Source organism: Alligator mississippiensis, chromosome 6, assembly GCF_030867095.1.
Source record: "Alligator mississippiensis isolate rAllMis1 chromosome 6, rAllMis1, whole genome shotgun sequence".
Lineage (NCBI taxonomy): Eukaryota > Metazoa > Chordata > Crocodylia > Alligatoridae > Alligator > Alligator mississippiensis.
Window position 1 is genome coordinate 33,923,902 of NC_081829.1, and position 18,999 is coordinate 33,942,900.

Below are 18,999 nucleotides of genomic sequence, written 5' to 3' on the forward strand. Positions count from 1 at the left end.
CTTGCCTAGCCCATGTGCCTTGCTCCCACCCTCATGTGCTGAAGGGCCTGGCCCAACTGGCATGCAGCTTCCAGGCAGGCCTGCTGTTCAATTTCCCTGGCATCCAGTGGCCACTCCTCATCTCCCTGCTACAACATTCACTCCCAGCAGCAGGTAGGGAAGCAGTGGGAGCAGGGGAAGGGGGAGCTGCAGCTGGGCAGGAGTGTGGAATGTGGAGCTAGTAAGAGTGTGGAGCTTGGGTGGGCAGGGTGTTGGTGGGGGGACCCCCACCTACTCCCCCTGCATGGTGCATAGCCTCTGCTGCCGGTGACAGCAGTAGGTGGTGGGTGCTCAGAGCTCATGGAAGTGCTGCTTCCTGGCAAATTATGGGATGTACATGGCAGGGGGCAGTGAAGGCAAGCAGCTCCATCACACAGGGCTTCCCCCGGTTCTGTGCAAGCACTGGAAGCTGCACATGAGCCATGGGGAGCCCCATGCACCAGAGGGAGGCTGGCCTAGCTGCTGTCCTTGCAACCAAGTGTGGTGCTGGGTGGCAACGCCTGCACAGGCCACAAGCACCCTGAGTGCCCACCATCTGCTGCTGTTGGCAGTGGGGGCTGTGCACCATGGGAAGGAGCTTGTGTGTGTATGGGGGGGGGTCCTCACACCCCCTACCCTCTCTCACACCTCACAACCCCCTCCACACACACATGAACCTTCCACCCCCCTCCCCCCACACACACAATATACAAGAGTGAGACTTTCTTTTTGAGTTATTTATGCAGTCATCTCTATATAGGCTACACAAATCATGACAAAAATATTTCTTGTAATAAAATTAAAATACATTATAGTAGTTGTTTGACTTTTGGAACCAGATTGAAGAAAAAAAAAAAATCATATTCTAAAATGGCAACCCTCCCCTCCCAGAAGGGGAGGGACTTAGAATGGCAAAGGTCAGGGGTTAGGGGCAGGACTTCAGGTCCCAAGGTGGCAACCAAGGGGCAGGGCACCTGTCAAGGGTCAGGGCTACCCTTGCAGCCCTGGATAGCTCTTTAAAACTTTTTAAGCGGCCCTCCAGCCAAAATAATTGCCTGCCCCTGGAATGATTCATCCTCACATTAGTGTTAAAAAGGAGTGGATAAATAAGGAAGTCTTACATCTGTATAATTTACTAGACTCTGGTATAGAATCACCCCAGGAAAAGCCAGCACTAAAATTACATTGGTATACATTACCCTGATGTTATCCAGGGTAGAAGCAGACCCATCAACACACAGATCAATTGAGATGAGCTATTACTGGCTATCCCACCTGTTAAGGGTGAGATGTTGCAATAATGCCTGCTGTGGCAGCTGACTTGAGGTAACTGATTAACTACTCTGGGCACCAAACTTACTTAAATCTGCAGGCTTCATGGCTGCAGCAGGGCCTAGCAGCCAGGGCTGCATTATATCCTATGGGTGAAACATTGAAACGGGGTCGAAATGGCAAAATGTTTCGACGGAATAGAACAACCGTTTTGACTCGAAACAAAAGTCGAAACTGAACGCTGCTGTTTTGCACAGCCCTAGTATCCATTACTCTGTTTTATACGTGAAGGAATATATTGGGCTCTGGCCTTGGATTTGGTTACTAGGATCTAGTGTAATGCGTTGTTATTATAAGGAGTCTAAAACAAAAGTAGATACTGAAGTTTCTCTTCCCAGTGATGGAATTATTTACTCCCCATTGTAACAAAAGTTTTTATGAACATCATCAACCTATTCTCTGCTTTTGAAATGAATTGTGTTTTCTGTGTAATTATTTGTATTTACTCAAATGCATCTTCTAAACCAAGTACAACCCCGCATAATACATTTTCTATTGCATGTTTTAACTTTTCCAGGCAGTTCTCTTTGGTTGAAGCTGTCCAGGACAAATGAAAAAACACTCGGACACCTGAAGAGGCCCTCCATTTCAATTTCAAGTCAGGCTGGGTAGCTTGCCTTGTTGCCATGGGATCTTCAAAGTTCCATGCTTCACCCTAGAGAGGAGCACTGTTGACAGGATGTAGCTTTGACAATGAGGGGAGAGGATTCTGACAATGCCTGTTCTGTAAATTTCTCAGGACACTCCCTGGTGCTGTTTCTTTTATGGCAGATGTTAGAACTCCTGGTCACGCCTGTTCACTTTGTTTGCACAATGGGGCTAGTTCAGAAGTTGGCTTTACTGCTTTACTTTTATAGTGGTAAAGCAACTGGTTTTGGCACATTGAAATGATGAGATGAAATACTCCACAGCTTTCTCCTCATCAAGCACTTATTTCATGTTGGGATTACAGTAGTAGAGGGGGAGGATGAAGGGCTGCAAGAATTCTGGAAGAGAGAACATGGGCAAGGAAATGACCAAGAGATGCAGAAATTGCTTGGAGAAAATTGACAGAAGAGGAGTGAAGCTGTGGACAAGTAGACTTTTATAATGGAAAGTTGGGGAGTTTAGTGAATTCAAAATTAATTTAAGATTTGGGGATTTAATTATCCCAAATGGAAATGTGGCTGCATTAGTAATTTTGGTTTTGAGGTTTGGTTGTGTGTTCGTTTTGTTTTTTCTAAAAGCATTTTAAATTTCTTTAGGCTCAATGGTGTATACAATGCATGCTGAGGTTTTTAAAATTTTAATATTTAAGTGTTGAGCTGAAGGATAGAATGCTAGAGCGGGCTGGTAGTAACTAGGACACTCTTGTCTCTAGTGGGTTATGGAATAGAGAAAATCCCACACAATTTACTGATTCGTTTTGATGCACTGGCTGAGGGAGTAGTTAGCTGATTGCACGATTTCACAGTGATTACACACTTAATTTATACAACACAATTTTATTTTAAAACTCTTTGCTATGCATATAACACTGCTTAGCCTTAAGAAACACCACAAACATTAAGAACACAATAATTACATATATCAGAAACAATGCTCCGAATGCACTTCCTTCCCAAACAATACTATAAGAATTAGTGTTACAAAAACAACTACAATTACAACTAAAAGTTAAATTTGAACCAATACTATTATTTTTCATATTATACTTACAATCCTAGAATTCCAAGAAGCCAAATACCAAAATATGGTTTCATTCCTCAGTAGTACAATTTAATGGGTTGGTCTCAGTAGTACAGTTCAATGAGCTGGGCCCAGCAGTGATAGGACTAAGTCCCCTTCCTTCAGTCCCTTTTGGGTGCTCTGCAGCTTCAGCGTGAACTAAAAAATTCGTGTTCACGGAGAGGTTGGTTCAGGTGATCAGTCTGATCCAGCCTACACTTGCGATTCTTCCTTCGTTGTTCTGCAAGTGAAGTCACCTCCAAATTGGGACAGCAAGTTACAGTTTTTATTGAGCGAGCTGCCATCAATGGGCTCCTCCTACTCAAACCTGTCATTACTCCCAAATTTGGGCTCGGATCTTACTCAACAGATTCTTTTGTCTTTGTTGAGCATTTTAAATTACCTTTGGGAAACTTCCATATCACTGCAAATGCCCTTTTCTTACCAATCTGGTCAGAAGGCCTTAGGGTTTGATCTCTTGGAACTCAGGATATTTGCTCTCTTTGTAAAAGACTTCTAAAGATAAAATTTAAATTAAGACTTTTAAACAAAGGAAGGACCTTTTGCACGTACTCCCAAAACAATGAGCTAGATAAGGAGATAAATCTTATCTTCTTCCTGAAACTGGCTAATGGGCAACCTTTACAAACATTCAAACTATTTCATTCAATATGACAACTCTGTGTGTTTATTTCTGTAGTCTACCTGATTCATAGATTCATAGATGTTAGGGTCGGAAGGGACCTCAGTAGATCATCGAGTCCGACCCCCTGCATAAGCAGGAAAGAGTGCTGGGTCTAGATGATCCCAGCTAGATACTCATCTAACCTCCTCTTGAAGACCCTCAGGGTAGGGGAGAGCACCACCTCCCTTGGGAGCCCGTTCCAGACCTTGGCCACTCGAACTGTGAAGAAGTTCTTCCTAATGTCCAGTCTAAACCTGCTGTCTGCTAACTTGTGGCCATTGTTTCTTGTGACCCCCGGGGGCGCCTTGGTGAATAAATACTCACCAATTCCCTTCTGTGCACCCGTGATGAACTTATAGGCAGCCACCAGGTCGCCTCTCAACCTTCTCTTGCGGAGGCTGAAAAGGTCCAGTTTCTCTAGTCTCTCCTCGTAGGGCTTGGTCTGCAGGCCCTTGACCATACGAGTTGCCCTTCTCTGGACCCTCTCCAGGTTATCCGCATCCTCCTTGAACTGCGGCGCCCAGAATTGCACGCAGTACTCCAACTGCGGTCTGACCAGCGCCCTATAGAGGGGAAGTATCACCTCCCTGGACCTATTCGTCATGCATCTGCTGATGCACGATAAAGTGCCATTGGCTTTTCTGATGGCTTCGTCACACTGCCGGCTCATGTTCATCTTGGAGTCCACTAGGACTCCGAGATCCCTTTTCACCTCTGTGCCACCCAGCAGGTCATTCCCTAGGCTGTAGGTGTGCTGGACATTTTTCCTCCCTAGGTGCAGCACTTTGCATTTCTCCTTGTTGAACTGCATCCTGTTGTTTTCTGCCCACTTGTCCAACCTATCCAGGTCTGCCTGCAGCTGTTCCCTGCCCTCCGGCATGTCCACTTCTCCCCATAGCTTTGTGTCATCTGCAAACTTGGACAGGCTACATTTGACTCCGTCGTCCAAGTCACTGATGAAGACATTAAAGAGTATTGGTCCAAGGACCGAGCCTTGCGGGACCCCACTGCCCACACCCTTCCAGGTCGAGACCGACCCATCCACCACAACTCTTTGGGTGCGACCCTCTAGCCAATTCGCCACCCACCGGACTGTGTAGTCATCCAAGTCACAGCCTCTTAACTTGTTCACCAGTATGGGGTGGGATACCGTATCGAAGGCCTTCCTGAAGTCTAAGTGTACAACATCCACCCCTCCTCCTGTGTCCAGGCGTTTCGTAACCTGGTCGTAGAAGGAGACTAGATTGGTCAGGCACGATCTGCCTGCCACAAACCCGTGCTGGTTTCCCCTCAGCATAATTTGCTGTGCCGGGCTCTCACAAATGTGAGCCTTGATAATTTTTCAAAGACTTTGGCAAGGATGGAGGTGAGACTGACTGGCCTATAGTTGCCCGGGTCCTCCTTCCTCCCCTTCTTGAAAATGGGGACCATGTTAGCCCTTTTCCAATCCTCTGGGACTTGGCCCGTGCGCCACGAGCATTCGAATATTCCTGCCAGTGGCTCTGCAATGATGTCGGCCAGTGCCTTCAGCACCCTCGGATGGAGCTCATCCAGGCCTGCCGACTTAAAGGCATCCAGTTCTTCCAAGTGACTCTGCACCACCTCAGGATCTACGTATGGAAGTCTGGCGCCTTGCTGCTGCCTCTCTACAACCCCAGTGAGAGACTTGTCGTGCCCCTCACTTAGGAACACTGAGGCAAAGAACTCGTTGAGGGGTTCAGCCTTGTCCCCCCTGTCTGTCACCAATTGTTTCTGCCTGTTTAGCAGAGGTCCTATTCCTCCCTGGGCCTTTCTTTTACTCCCAATATATCTAAAAAACAATTTCTTGTTGTCTTTTACTTGGGTTGCCATCCTCAGCTCCATGGTAGCTTTGGCCCGCCTAACTGCCTCCCTACAAGCACGAGCAGAGGAGGTATATTCATCTTTAGTGATCTCTCCCTGTTTCCACTTTTTATGTGCTCCCCTTTTGGCCCTTAGGCTGCCCTGGATTTCTCTGGTCAGCCATGGAAGCCTCCTGGCCCCTTTCCCTTTTTTGCCTCGCTCGGGGATCGTCTCGCTTTGTGCCCGAAGGATCGTTTCCTTAAGGCACAGCCACCCTTCTTGGGCTCCCATCCCTTCAAAACTCCTACTCTGCAGTGCGTCCTTGACTAATCGCCTGAGTGCATTGAGATCAGCTTTCCTAAAGTCTAGCACTTTCACCCTACTAGTTACCTTACCCACTCGACGTCTTATGGTGAATTCTATTATTAGGTGGTCACTGTCTCCCAAATGGCTACCGATCTGGAGGTCCCCTATCATGTCATCCCCTGTTGCCAATACCAGATCCAGTATGGCATTCCCCCTAGTGGGACCATGCACCTCCTGTATCAGGTGGAGGTCCTGTACACAGGTTAGAAACCTGCGTGAGCGATGGGACCTTGCTGTCTGCGTCTCCCAGCAGATGTCCGGGTAGTTTAGGTCCCCCATGACTACCGCCTCTTTAGCTTTTATGGTCTCCGAGAGTTGCCTCAGGAGCCCCGCATCTATTTCTTCCCCTTAGTGTGGGGGTCTGTAGGAGACCCCTACCACCAAATCCCTTTCTCCTTGCCCCCCATGTAGCCTAACCCACAATCCTTCTAGTTCTTCAACCTCGGATTCTGTCTTGATGAGGGTTGATGTATATTGCTCACTGACATAAAGTGCAACCCCCCCCCCCCTTTCTTCCCCGACCTGTCCTTTCTGTACAGTCTACAGTCTACCTGGTTCTCATGTCACTTCTACTTACGTTGTAAAAAAAGTCTTGTGAGTTTCAGAATATCCTGTTAGCTTTATATTTATTTGGAAATAAAATGGATGTAATATTTTATTTAGACTCTGAAGTACAGTAAAAGCTTCATGAGTGTGGAATGGGAGGTGTGGATAATCTAAAAATGCCGGTTACCTGAGGCAGGGGTTTTTAGCTGGATGTGAAGTAGGGGAGGGGGGGCAGCAGCGGTCATACTTGGAGTGAGAGGGGGTGGCAGTGGCCACATGCAGAGTGGCAACACAGGGTGGTGGATGGCTGTGGCCATGTGCGAACTTCTCCCCTCCCCCTTCTGTGGCTGGCCGGCCAGAAACTCTGGTTCGTAGAGGGTGCCAGTTACTAAAATGCCAGTTAACACAGCTTTTACTGTAATGTGGCTGTGAAAAAGCATATATTGGGTATCATGGCATGCAGAGACACTGCACTAGGTAGGGATTTGGCTCAGTGTTTTTGAGGAGAATAGGTTGGATAGTTGTTTGTTATATTACTGGTAATCTTAAAAAGCTGCGACACCGTTCTTAACGTATCAAGCAAGACCCACTTTATTTTTAGCAAGTGACTGGAACTCTGTAGCACAGGGGCAGGCAATTATTTTGACTGGAGGGCCACTTAATGAGTTTTACTGAGCTGTCAAGGGCTGGAAGGGTAGCCCTACCCCTTGACAGGTGCCCCACCCGCTGGCCATCATCTTGGTAGCAGAAGTCCCGCCTCTAACCTTTGCCACTATAAGTCCCTCCCCTTGTCCTAGAAGTACTCCTTGTGGGGTGGGGTGGGGGGGAGTTCCCATTTTGAAACCGAAAACCCCCCCAAATCGTATACTAAAAAAATCAAACATCTACCATAACTTATTTTAATTTTTTTTTTTTTTTGTCCTGATTTATGTATTTGTATAGCGTATCCAGAAGCGGCTGCCTAATGGCTCAAAATAGTCTTTCTCTTGTATGGTGGGTGTGGGTGTGGAGGGGTGTATGGTTGGGGTGGAGTATGTGGGAAGGTGTGGGTGCATTTTTGGATGTGGTGGGGATGGTGAGGTGGGAGGGTGTTTGTGGGTATGGTGGGGTGGGGGATGGGGGGTTATAGTGGGTGTATGTGTGGTGGCTGTGGGAGGGTGTGGGTGTTTCTTGGGGGTATGATGTCCAGCCCCATACCATGTAGCTCCTGCCTAAGTCCCTGGCTGCACATGTCAGCGGTGTGCAGGGCCAGCCCTACCCAGCCCAATAGCACTCCCACCTGAGTCCCCGGCTGCACATAGTGGCAGGGTGCAGGGCCAGCCTGGTCCCACAGTACACAGCTCCCAGGCTCCCTCCCCAGTCACACATGGTGGCAGTGTGCGGGGCCAGCCCCACCTGGCCCCATAGCACATGGCTCCCCACACTCCCACCCATTTCCCTAGTGAGAGTTCCCAGCCCTGGTCTGGTGGGGCCCTTACCTGAACTCCCAGTCTCACAGGCAGGGAGTGCTACCAACAGCCTTGGGGTGGCCACAAAAAGCCTTTGCCAGGTAGAGGCTTCTAGTCTCTAGCACCCGTTGACCTGGGGCTGGGGCAGGTCAGGCCAGGCTTGGGTGGTTGCTTAGCAACCAAAGCTGCACCTCCTGCATGGAGGCATGGCTTGGAGAGGGGCAGCCCAGGGCCAGGGCTTACGGAGGGGCCCTGCAGGCCAGATGGAGTTGCCTGGCAGGCTGGATTCGGCCCCCGGGCCGTATTTTGCCCGCCCCCACTGTAGCACTTCGTAAGTACCTGTGTTATATTCTCTTGTGTGGGACCGGTGAAACAGCAGTTGCTTTAAAGAAGATTGAACACATGGCGCAAAGTAAAAACTTGCTGCATTTTGTCATGTTAATATATTTTCAAGGGCAGGACATGCTAAGCTGTCATAACTGTCTCTCTGTTAATCAGTCTGCTTCACTTTTAAAAGCTGTGGGAAGGTGGGGGATTATAACAACAGGTTGCATCTGATCTGAAAAAGGTCAGGTTTTATTACAAGGAGCAGGCTAGTATATAGCAAAAGATCTGAACTGTCGACTTCTTTGCCCCCCCACTCCATTTACCATTCTAATATAATAAAATGCTGTCTGTCTGTGTGTGTCTGTCTGTAACTCTTTTGGTCAACTGTGCATGCACCGCCAAGAGTGAGGGCAGCAATTGGCTGTGCAGGCCTGGGTGGGGTGGAGGTGAGCAGGGGACAGAGGTGGGCACGCATGCACGCAACACCTGGCTGGGAGGTGGTGGCAGGGGGAAGCCCTGGTGCTTGGGGGTGGGAGCTCCTGCGCTGATGGCTGGAGGAGGAGGTGGCGGCTATGCAGGGAGTACATGGCCAGTCCCAAAGGGTAAGCTGGGGGGGGGAGCATGTAAACACTCCTTCGTTATTTTTAAATCCGTCATTCATGATGGGTGGTTGGCTAGTACATTATAAAGCTTGTTCCCCTATACTGCAAAAATTAGGCTAAATTGTGCTTTCAAACAAAGAGAACCACACTGGTTTTGTTAGCTGTAAGTTCCAAGCAGAGGTATCTGGAGATATTTTTCTTGTGCGGTTGGGCTGGTAGGCAAGGTTCAAGAGGTGTGGCCAGCAGGTTTCTTATGCCTGCTAGCAGAGATTAAGAAGCACTTGAAAGGGCAGGGCTCTGCTGCATTCTCCAAAGCAGTCAGAAGGTACTACCCAGTGAAGCTGTGCCACATGCTGCCTGTCTCCTTCTCTCCTGTAGCAGTACACAGGTTAGTAAGTAGGAAGAGAGTTCTTGGTATGTTTCCCCTGAAAAATTCTCTCAGACCTAGGTACAAATTTTGGCGACACTCCTAGATATTCTAGGCAAAGTTGGGGCTTCAGCTTTGTCAACGGGTAGCATTTCCAAGGTTCTTTTAGGCTGGAATTGTCTCTAGTAATTAACACTCCTCTGAGATAAGAACTTCTTGAAAATGCCACTTGGATTTTAATATAATCTAGATCTGAGCCCATTTTAATGGAGCTCGGATTTCTTATGCTCTTACATTTTAGTGAATTACAGTGTCTTTACAAGGAAAACAAGTCCAGCTGAGAATGCTGTCTTTTTCTAGCCTCCAAAAAGGACGGTGAAAAAAATTGCACTATAAATGTATGATTATTTGCCTTGGCATTTCTTGTCAGCAAACGTTAAAAGAAATGTTTAGAGATTTATTGTACAACAGTGACAAGTTTTTACTTCTTTTTATATGCACTGTCAGTCTTAGCAGTGGACATGAACACATGCTTGGAACCCAAATCTGCACTCCCAGTGGGGCTAGCCTAAGTATACTTAAAAATGAAGAATCTGGTCCCTGCTGTTTGAATGTGTGTTTTGCCCATTCACTCTGGCTTATGTCCCTAATAGATACTCTAGGCTTATATAACGCATGCGTGGGTGAAAAGAAATCTGAAGAGTGGCAATTTTATAGATACTTTTATTTAAACTTTTGAAGGAACCACTTTGGAACCTGTTGAACAATTTGAGGAAGACTCCATTAGAACAAGTAGGCAAAAAAGTAAGCCTGTGTGAAATGTTTTCAACATGTTTTTTTCTAAAATAAGTTAGCTATCTATTATCGCACACGCAGGAGAAAGCATTGCCAATTCTTTTGTTTGAAGAATAATTTTGTTTCTTTTTTTCTTTTTATGATCCAGCTAAAAACAATAGGGATAGGTTTATTGATTAGGGAGAAGAATCCCATGTGTCCTTTGTCATTATATTTAGACAGCTAAAGCACTTATTCCATCCTATCCCATCTCATCCCAAAGTGTTTCACAAGCTTTGGACTCAGTATAAAGGATTCAGTAGTCCTTTATACTGGAAGATTTGGAGGGAGGATAGGAAATTTAACAATTTTGACTCATGGAATTGCTCTCTTGCCCAATCAGCTTGCTACTGCAGAAATCATCCCTTTTGAGAGACTGGGAACATCCTGAGATAGAACATGCAAATACAACATCCAGGTGCGAACTAGTTTCCCTGCCTCTTCACCGCTTAGTGCCTCCTACCTGAGAGCAGTATGCATGTGTGTTTTTCATAGGCCATTGTTGGCAGAGTGAGGGTGTGGATTATCTGGAAACAGGTAAGTTCTAGTGGAGAGGAGGAAGAATGGAACAGCAACACCATTACATACAGTACAATTAAGGGTGAAGACAGAAGTTTTGTTGTGCAGTCAGCCCCTTGATAGCATTCTACAGCTCTGCCTAGATAGAACTACATGGCTGCAGAGTGCTTTAAAAGTGCCTGACCATGAGACAAATTGACTCTCATTTAATGAGGGTTCAGATTAAGGTGCTCCAAAGCAGAGCACTTTTATTAACTTCTGCTTGCAGCCCACCCTGCTCCAGTGCAGGGACATCAGCCCAGCTCTGCTCCTGTTGCTGTCTTCAGGATGGGAGGGAGAGGAGGCAGCTCCACCTGGGGTTTGCCTAGCCTGTGCTGGAAGGTGGGGCAGATGAGTTGGGATGGGAAACCCCAGACAGAGCTCCCTTCCTCCCTTTCCCTTCCCCTCCTATCCTTAAGATAGCACCAGAGTTTGGAGGCAGGGGGTGGGATTAGAGGAGAAAAGCTGTAGACATACAGACTGCCTCTCCTGGATTGGCTCCAGAGTGGGCTTGATTGCCACCCCCCCAATCAAACAGTGAATGTCTGTTGGGTCAGGGGATTTGTTGTAACTCATGACACTCTCTGTGAAGTTCCATGAGTTATAATGGGGAGCTGCACGTTTGTCAGCACCCTGTGAGCCTACTTGAAGTCAATGATAGAAGGACTCAGAAAAAGTTATTAGTCTCTTCCCGGGCATTTTCAGTGAGGGCTTCCTGTGTGGAGGATCCCTGTGTAGGTTTCACATAAGGAATAACTGCAGCTTACCCAGCCTGCAGAGTGAATATAATAATTCATTTACTAGTTAAATGAAGCAGAATTTCCTTCCCTGGCTCCCCAGTACTTTTGATCTAGAGATCAATTAATTTTGATCTTTAATTAAAGGACTGCCTTTTGTAACTAGACACTAAGTTTGTTAAGAATCTGAAAAATATTTCTCAACCAAAATTTAAGTGATAGGAAGCCATTAAGGGAACCTAAAAGTATAGCATGACAGGCTCTTGGGTTTCTTTATAATTGCTAAAAACTGTGGCTCTTACTAAAGGCCACTTTTCTCCTTCAAATTTTAGTCACTATTGAACCTGAAAACCAAACTGAAGCTAGTAATTTTGCAGTGCAAATCAAAGTTTCTCCAGCTGTAGGAGCCAAAAGGTCTTAGGGGGGGGGTTTTTTTTCTTTTTTTCCATCTAAACAGTGCTCTGTGAATTAAGTGTCTGTATCTCGGAGTATAAATACTGTAACATAAAACACAATCCTCACTCCTCCCCTGATGGATCTTGATCCTACAAATTGTTTTCTATTCTTAAATTTTTAATTTTTTGAGAAGTAGCATATATGAAAGAAGAGGTACCTGGGTGCATCTACACAAGACTTTTAATGTGAAGAGGACTCATTCTACTGCACACTAGTATGGCAGGCAAAACCTGTGCTAATGCATAATTGCCCAGTAGATTTAGTCTAATGCGCATTACTGTCACTAAAAACATTCATCTGCACAAATGTGCAGTAGCACCAATTTACGGTGCATTAAGTTAGCACCTGTTATTACAGGTGCAAACTTAATGCTCTGTAATTATGGTGCATTAATGAATATGTAGATGTGCCCACTGTCTACACCTGCTATAGGTATCCATTAGTTGGTGTTGATCTGCGGTTTGTTTTTAGCTGAATTGTTATTTTTGTACTTTGAGCATTAGGATTAACGTACTCAAGCCTTTTTGTTTTCTTGACACAACAATCTTCTAAAGTGCAAGTCCCTGAGTGAAGAAGGAGACATGTTCATGAGAGGAGGACACGATAGGACCTTGATGCCAGCCTGACTGAAAGGTGTTTAGTTTAAGAGCATTACAGTAGAATTCACTTGTTGTTTCTTTTGATAACATTTCTGTTGAAAACAAATCTATTTGAAGTAAGAAAAAGTCTTGGCCACAGAATTTGTATCTTGGCCCAGTCCTTCTGCAGTGTTTTGATATACTTGGCTCTGGGTTTTTAGCATGGAACATAAAGATCAGGATGAGCAGCTGTTTTGAGTTCAGATATGAAATGTACCTCCAAAATTTGGGGAAGAGCAGATTATTGTATTTGTCAGCTTTTATTTCACAGAGCTATGAGTAGCTAAGCAGAAGTATCTGTGGCTATGCTACCTGGTCAGAGCTCAGAGGTAGCTAGAGGGTGAATGATTGGGCTCATAGTGTGAAGAGCAAACCAGAACTTAATCCTTTTTTCAGGCTCAATTTTAGAATGCAGGAAAAGACTTTTTTTAGGAAATTGATAGGTGAAGAAGGATTGTTGATAGACTGGAACTGAGACAATAGTTTGTCTTTCTCATGCTGCGTACTAAACTGAGAATGCACGTTCCCATGTTTCTAGTTTGTTAAATAGAGACAACAAGGGGGTTATCTATGTTGCAGTAGATTCGTGTTTGTTTCCCCTGCTAATTATAATCCGAGAATTTCCTTACTTTTTCCTTCAAGTTAAATGAGCATCAGCTATTTGAAATCTAGTCAGGCCTTTGAAATGAGGTTGAAAGTATTTCCGGTTCTGATATTGTCACTTTTTATAATTTTCTAAACCTGAGGATTTCTTCCACATCCCTGTTGTTGTATGAAAGTTCCACACAAACCAAAGAAGAAAATGAATGTGACTATGCAGAAGGAATAGTGGAACTGAGGTTGGAGACAAGTGTTGCATTTAAAGGGCTTCAAAGTGCAGCTGTACAAAAAAAAATGGAGTACTCCAGATGTGGAAAGAGGTACATCTTCCAGATGTGGAAAGACGTACATCCTCCATGTCACACCTCCCTTGCTGGAATGCTTCAGAACTGTTGGGGGCCTAGGCTGGGGGTTCATCCATGGGGTAGGAGTAGAACTGATGTTGGCAAACACTCTCCTGTCTGCTCTGCCTTCATTGTCTTGCAACACCTCTGTGGTAGAATCAGGAGACCAGCTGCAGAGTGGTATGTGGGGATGGGGATGGGGAGCAGGAAGCCCAGCTCTGGCAGGGGGTGCAGAGGCCTAACAGAGTGGCAGGGCACTCAGGGCAGTGGTGACTTTTGGCAGTTGGTGCTGCTGGTGTGGACGTATGGCTACAATGACAGCTGTTATTTTTTCTGCCCCAATCACCGCACCTTCATTCTTCTACTGGGGGTATGTGTGGAGCATGTGGTCTCCTGGCTCCACAGGGACCACTCAGGGAGAGTGGAGGCAGAGTGCACAGAGCAGTGATCACTAACAGTCTACTCCTGCTTTCTCCATCCCCATCAGCCATGAGTGGGGTGGGTGGAGCAGAGCATTGTGGGATGCTGGTGGACCTCGGGTTTTCCTGTTGCATTCCATAGAGCAGGGGTAGCCAGCCAACCTGCGGCACGTCACAACTGGCACTTGCAGCCTCTGTGTGTTTCACGTGTCAGTTTGGAGAGGGAGTTGGGAACACTGTGTCAAGCAGGGAGCACAGGGCAGACACCATAGCAGCAGATTGGATTGAGAGAAGCAGATAAGAATGGCACTCAGCGAAAGTGCTGGGTTTCCTGTGTGGTACCTGCCAAAAAGATTGGACCCCACTTCCATAGCATGTCCATGGATAACAAGAAGCACCTTGTTTTGAAGTGCTTCTAAATTGTACCTAATCCCAATGGAGTCACTTTTGGAGTGCCTCAGTTGTTTTATGGAGCATTTCAAATATCATGTGCATCTGTCTGGCTTACTGTTTGAAGCACTTCAGAGGCATTTGAAATGTTTCAAATATGGCTTCTGTCTACACCCTGAATAGATGCAAAATGCTGTCCAACATTCAGAGTGGGTCTCTCCTATTTTTTTTTTTTTAATCCATTGAAGAAATATTTGCAGTTAAAGGAGGTAAGATACAGGTCTTTTCTTCTTTTAATCAATAGTGGCCTTTCCTTTTATTCTTCTGCTGAGAATGCAAGCTAGGGGGAATGTAACAACAGGAATGGTTAAATTGACCACATGTGTTTAGTTTTGAATTTCTTTTAGGACCTGGTGAATTTAAACCCCAAATCATTTTATGTTAATAGAGTTTGCATGAGGAGCAGCAAGTTATTTTAGAAACAAAGGAATGACATGAGAATTATTGAGCATTTTAGGTTTTGATGAGAGCATATGACAAGAGGGTTCTGGTAAGCTGAGATGGGGCACAGTGTGCTGTATTTGAGTTAGTGCCCTATGTATCCAGATTTATTCTAAGCTTTGGGAGAGGAGGGGAAGAGATGCTCTTTGCAGTGGCTTTACAAATGGACTGGCTTATTTTCACTGGGTTGTTTCTCTTTCCCCCACAGAAGTGACTTTTTTTTCAGTCCGACTGGAACGTTCTCAGCACTTTCAATATATTTCTTAATGATAACTGGGAATGCTGCTCCTGCAGCCAGGAAGGATAAAGAACAAACCAAGTGTGGTTATAAACTGATACAGTTGGTTTTAAATATTTTATGAAATACAGAGAAAGATAAATGTACAAGAAAAAGCCATGTGTATCAATGTGCTGTGTTTCTGTTGGTCTAAGCTTTTCCAAAGATTTCTTTATAACTAGTTATGATGCCTAGTTGCCATAGAAATGCTTCAGCAAGACTATTAACAAATGGCTAGCTTACTGTCGCAACAGGAGTCTCTTAGCTCATCGACACCTCATGATGCACTAGAAATTTAAAATCGGTGTATAAATATGGCATAAAATAAGTCTACAAAATTCTGTGTGTCAGAAACTGTGACTAAGGAATGTGTGCACAAAATATGGGACTAAATCCTTGCCCGTCTTTTAAGAATGTTGCATTACAATTTCAGGGTCAGTGATTTTATTTTTCCCCTCCTTCCCTCCCCTGTCCCGCTTGTGCTTTATTCAGTTTGTGTTGTGTGTGTGTGTGTGTGTGTGTGTGTGTGTGTGTGTGTGTGTGTGTGTGTGTGAGATACTAACTAGACTGTTTTGAAAATGTATCCTGTTAAATGTATTTGAGGAATATAAGGTAGTAGAGTTTTTAAAAAATGTGTAGATAGCATCACTCTTTCTTTTTTTTCAGGTTTAACCATGAGTTACCCAGGCTACCCTCCTCCAGCAGGTGGATACCCACCAACAGCTCCAGGTAAATGATCATTAGCTTGAATTGTTTAGATGAAGTAGAAAAAAGCAGGGATCTGAACAGTTCCTCAAACTGGGATATAGGATGGTAGGGATTACTTGCATTGTTGAGTTTGTGTTTTCTGCTGTCACAGGCTATCCTGCCAAAGTGATCAGTCTCCATATGTCAAATCTTGTGTATATGTATGTTAAAGATCTATGTAGCTTAAGTATTTTTTCTAAATCAGTACCTGTTAAAGCTGGGGTGGTAAATTGGGGCATAAGAAATCAAACCTCCCTCATATTTTAAGTCTCTTCTGGTTTGGCCAAAATGCCCATGAAAGAAGAAAAGAAAGAGGAGATGCATCCTCTCCAAAGAGCCAAAAGTCCTGACAGCTGCTTCCCATGCCTTCCTGGGTGCCAGACATTCCTATTCAGCTGGCTGCCAGCTTCCAGCTTTCCCCAGAAACCCATTACTGGAGTTAGGCATACTCAGTATGAAAACATGCATCACATCAAAAACTGAAAATGTTAGTGTCAACATAAAAAAAAAAAAAGAGGCCTAGATTTCCTATTGAGAGCTGAGAAAATTAGATGGGGAAGAATAATCTGGGTGCCCAGTTTGTTGTTATGAAGCTAATATATTTTACAGAGGATGAGCACTTCGTATTTTTTTGCAAACCCAGACCACTTTAAGGTGTTTCACACTCAGGACTCCAAGGCCAAGGTGCCCAACATCACACAGAATTTGTGAAAAATCTTCATCACAATCAACAGCTAGCAAGGAATAATGTCCCTTTCTCAATCCAGCACCATCAGTACAGGAAGTATAAAATGGGCAAGGGGGTCTGGTTGAATGTTTTGGGGGTACTACATTATTTGACTCCAGTAAATTGCATAGAATACAGAGCTTTGATTTAAAAAAATTAGTCAGTACTTACCATGAAATGTGGCAAAGCAATGGACACAGCTTATCAAAGGGAGACTGCTTCCAACAGTGTTGCTGCAATGGTAGTAAAAGGTCGTGAAGTATCTTTGCAACAGGGGATGAACTTAATATATTATTTGATAATGCAGGAATAAAAACAGATCATTAAATTGCCAGAATTTCAAAGTGTATCAGAATGTCCTTCTATTAAAACAACCAATTAAGTGAATATTAAACATTAAGCTTTTTCTGGTAAATATGTGTTGTTGAATTTATTATTCTCAGATATGAAGCTTCTTGAACTATACTTAAGTTTGTTTTTAATCATGGCCTTAGTGATCTAAGGATGTTTAACTCATTACTGTATTACACACATCTAGTGAAGCACATTGGTGATATGAAAAGTAGCTACCATTTTGCAAGTCCTCTTGTTAATTTATTTTTCCTCTTGCTTGGACTACCATTGTTATCAGAGATTATCAGTAGAAATGTAAGTAGCAATTAACAGACTAAAAGAATGTTTATATTTTTGGTATGTGAACTGTGTGTGATGATTTCAGGTAGTAATCCCTGGGGTGGCTCTGCCTATCCTCCTTCAAATCCACCACCAATCGGACTGGAAAATGTTGCCAATTATTCCAGCCAGTTTAATCCAGACTACATTGCAGGGATGGTGAGTACAATGCTACTTGTTATACTTCAGATATGATCTATTTAAGTGTGAACCTGTGTTTCCAACATAAGAGCAAGAACAGTTGGGTGCATTTTCAGTATTTGTGTTTAATACAGGAAATACAAGAGTAGACCATTGTTTTGTAAAAAAAATCTTTCTAAGTATGTCTGTGTGAAGTCGGGCAGCTATAGCCACTTAAATAGGGTTATAAGGGGTGCCCTGAGCAACAAGTTGCTGACATTGAAGTTAGTGGGTTCTGCTAGGTGCAGCATTTGAGAGAATCGGGGCTCCTGTTTACCAAGCTAAATATCAGTTTAAGGATGCTTGTACATGTGATGATGTCACAATGAACATGTCACTAAAATGTGGCAGAGATGGTGCATGGGACACGGGGCCGCCTGGGTGGGCTGTTAGCTTCCCTGAACCCACCCAGGCTTCCAGTGTCCCAGGTGCTGTCCCTACTGTCTTCTCTGGCCGCCAGCACACCTAGCCACTGTCCTGCTGCCTCCCTGCGTGCGCTGCCTCCCTGGGCTGCAGGAGACAGAAGCAGCAAGGGACCTGATCCTTTTTTTCTTTTCTGAGGAGTCTGCCCGCCTCTCCAGCAGCCAGGGGATGAGCTGACTAATGGCTGAAATGTTACAGGTTGCAACGTTGCAAACTAAACTATGTTTGGATGTAGTTTAGTTTGCAACAGTGCAAACTCATTTAACTCCCCCCACCAAAAAAATAAACCAACCCATGTATATGTCATGTGTTATGCTATTAAGCCACAAAAAAGGGAAATTTTTGTCATGTGCAGTGCAAGAACAGGAAGGGGAAGTCTGAATAGTGCATGTGTAGGTGGTTAACTTGTTTGCACTGGCAAACTCTATTGCAGTTCTGTTTTTACCCAACTCTTTAACCAGTCTGAATGAGGAAGCCAGTAAATCAGTGACTTAGCTGAGGTTATAACATGAGAGAGTGACTCATCCCCTGATGAGAATCAAGGATCATCCTCTGGCACACCCATTCTCACAACCAATGAAGTATTCTTCACTTACACTTCTTAAGTGGAAAGATTTCCTGGACATTTAAAGTAGAGACATCTAGAATGTGACTTATTTATTTTTTCTCCTCAGTTTGCTTAGAATAGGAACTGATAGGGAGTTTAAATTTTTTATAACAGTATTGTTACACTGTGTGTACAATGCAGCAGTTTCGTTTTTTTTCCCCAGGCATTTGTGATACAAATGTATTTATTATGTGTGGACAATTGATAGCTAACAGTTTAAAATAAGTATGCAGTAGTATTAACAGCATGGAACTGACTTGGGGGCGGGGGGGAGGGGGAAGCAATTTAGCCTTGGTTATGCTACTGGAAAAAAAACAGCTTCATGTAAGCATTGTACAATCACTGCAAAGTCTTTCATCACAGAGGACAGCTAAAGTTCACTAATTCTGGAAATATGAGATTGCATACTGAAAGTAAGCACCTTTCCTGTAATTTCTGCAGACTTCTATCTATGTGACCAAGTATGCCAGAGACTGAACTGTAGGAAGATTCTACCACTTAATACCAAAGGGAAAAGCACATTACTTCCTCTATCTTATAGTTAACCTGCATTGAACTTAATGATTGTGCAGTAGACAACCATGGTCTGAGAGGGAATTGTCCTGTAGTTTGACTTTATGCACTTTTATTTTTAATTGGCTAACACTTAAATTGTAAGGACTGCAGGACT

General features: G+C 44.5%; 1 protein-coding gene across 1 annotated transcript in view; it reads left to right on the forward strand.

Moving 5' to 3' along the window:
- The window catches only part of ANXA11 (annexin A11), a 54,214-nt gene that overhangs the window by 9,111 nt on the left and 26,104 nt on the right, over positions 1-18,999 (forward strand). The window contains exons 2-3 of the mRNA XM_014601461.3: positions 15,640-15,702; positions 17,166-17,278. Of these exons, the coding sequence (XP_014456947.2) occupies positions 15,648-15,702; positions 17,166-17,278 (168 nt within the window). The 5' untranslated portion in view covers positions 15,640-15,647. The remainder of the gene's footprint in view (positions 1-15,639; positions 15,703-17,165; positions 17,279-18,999) is intronic.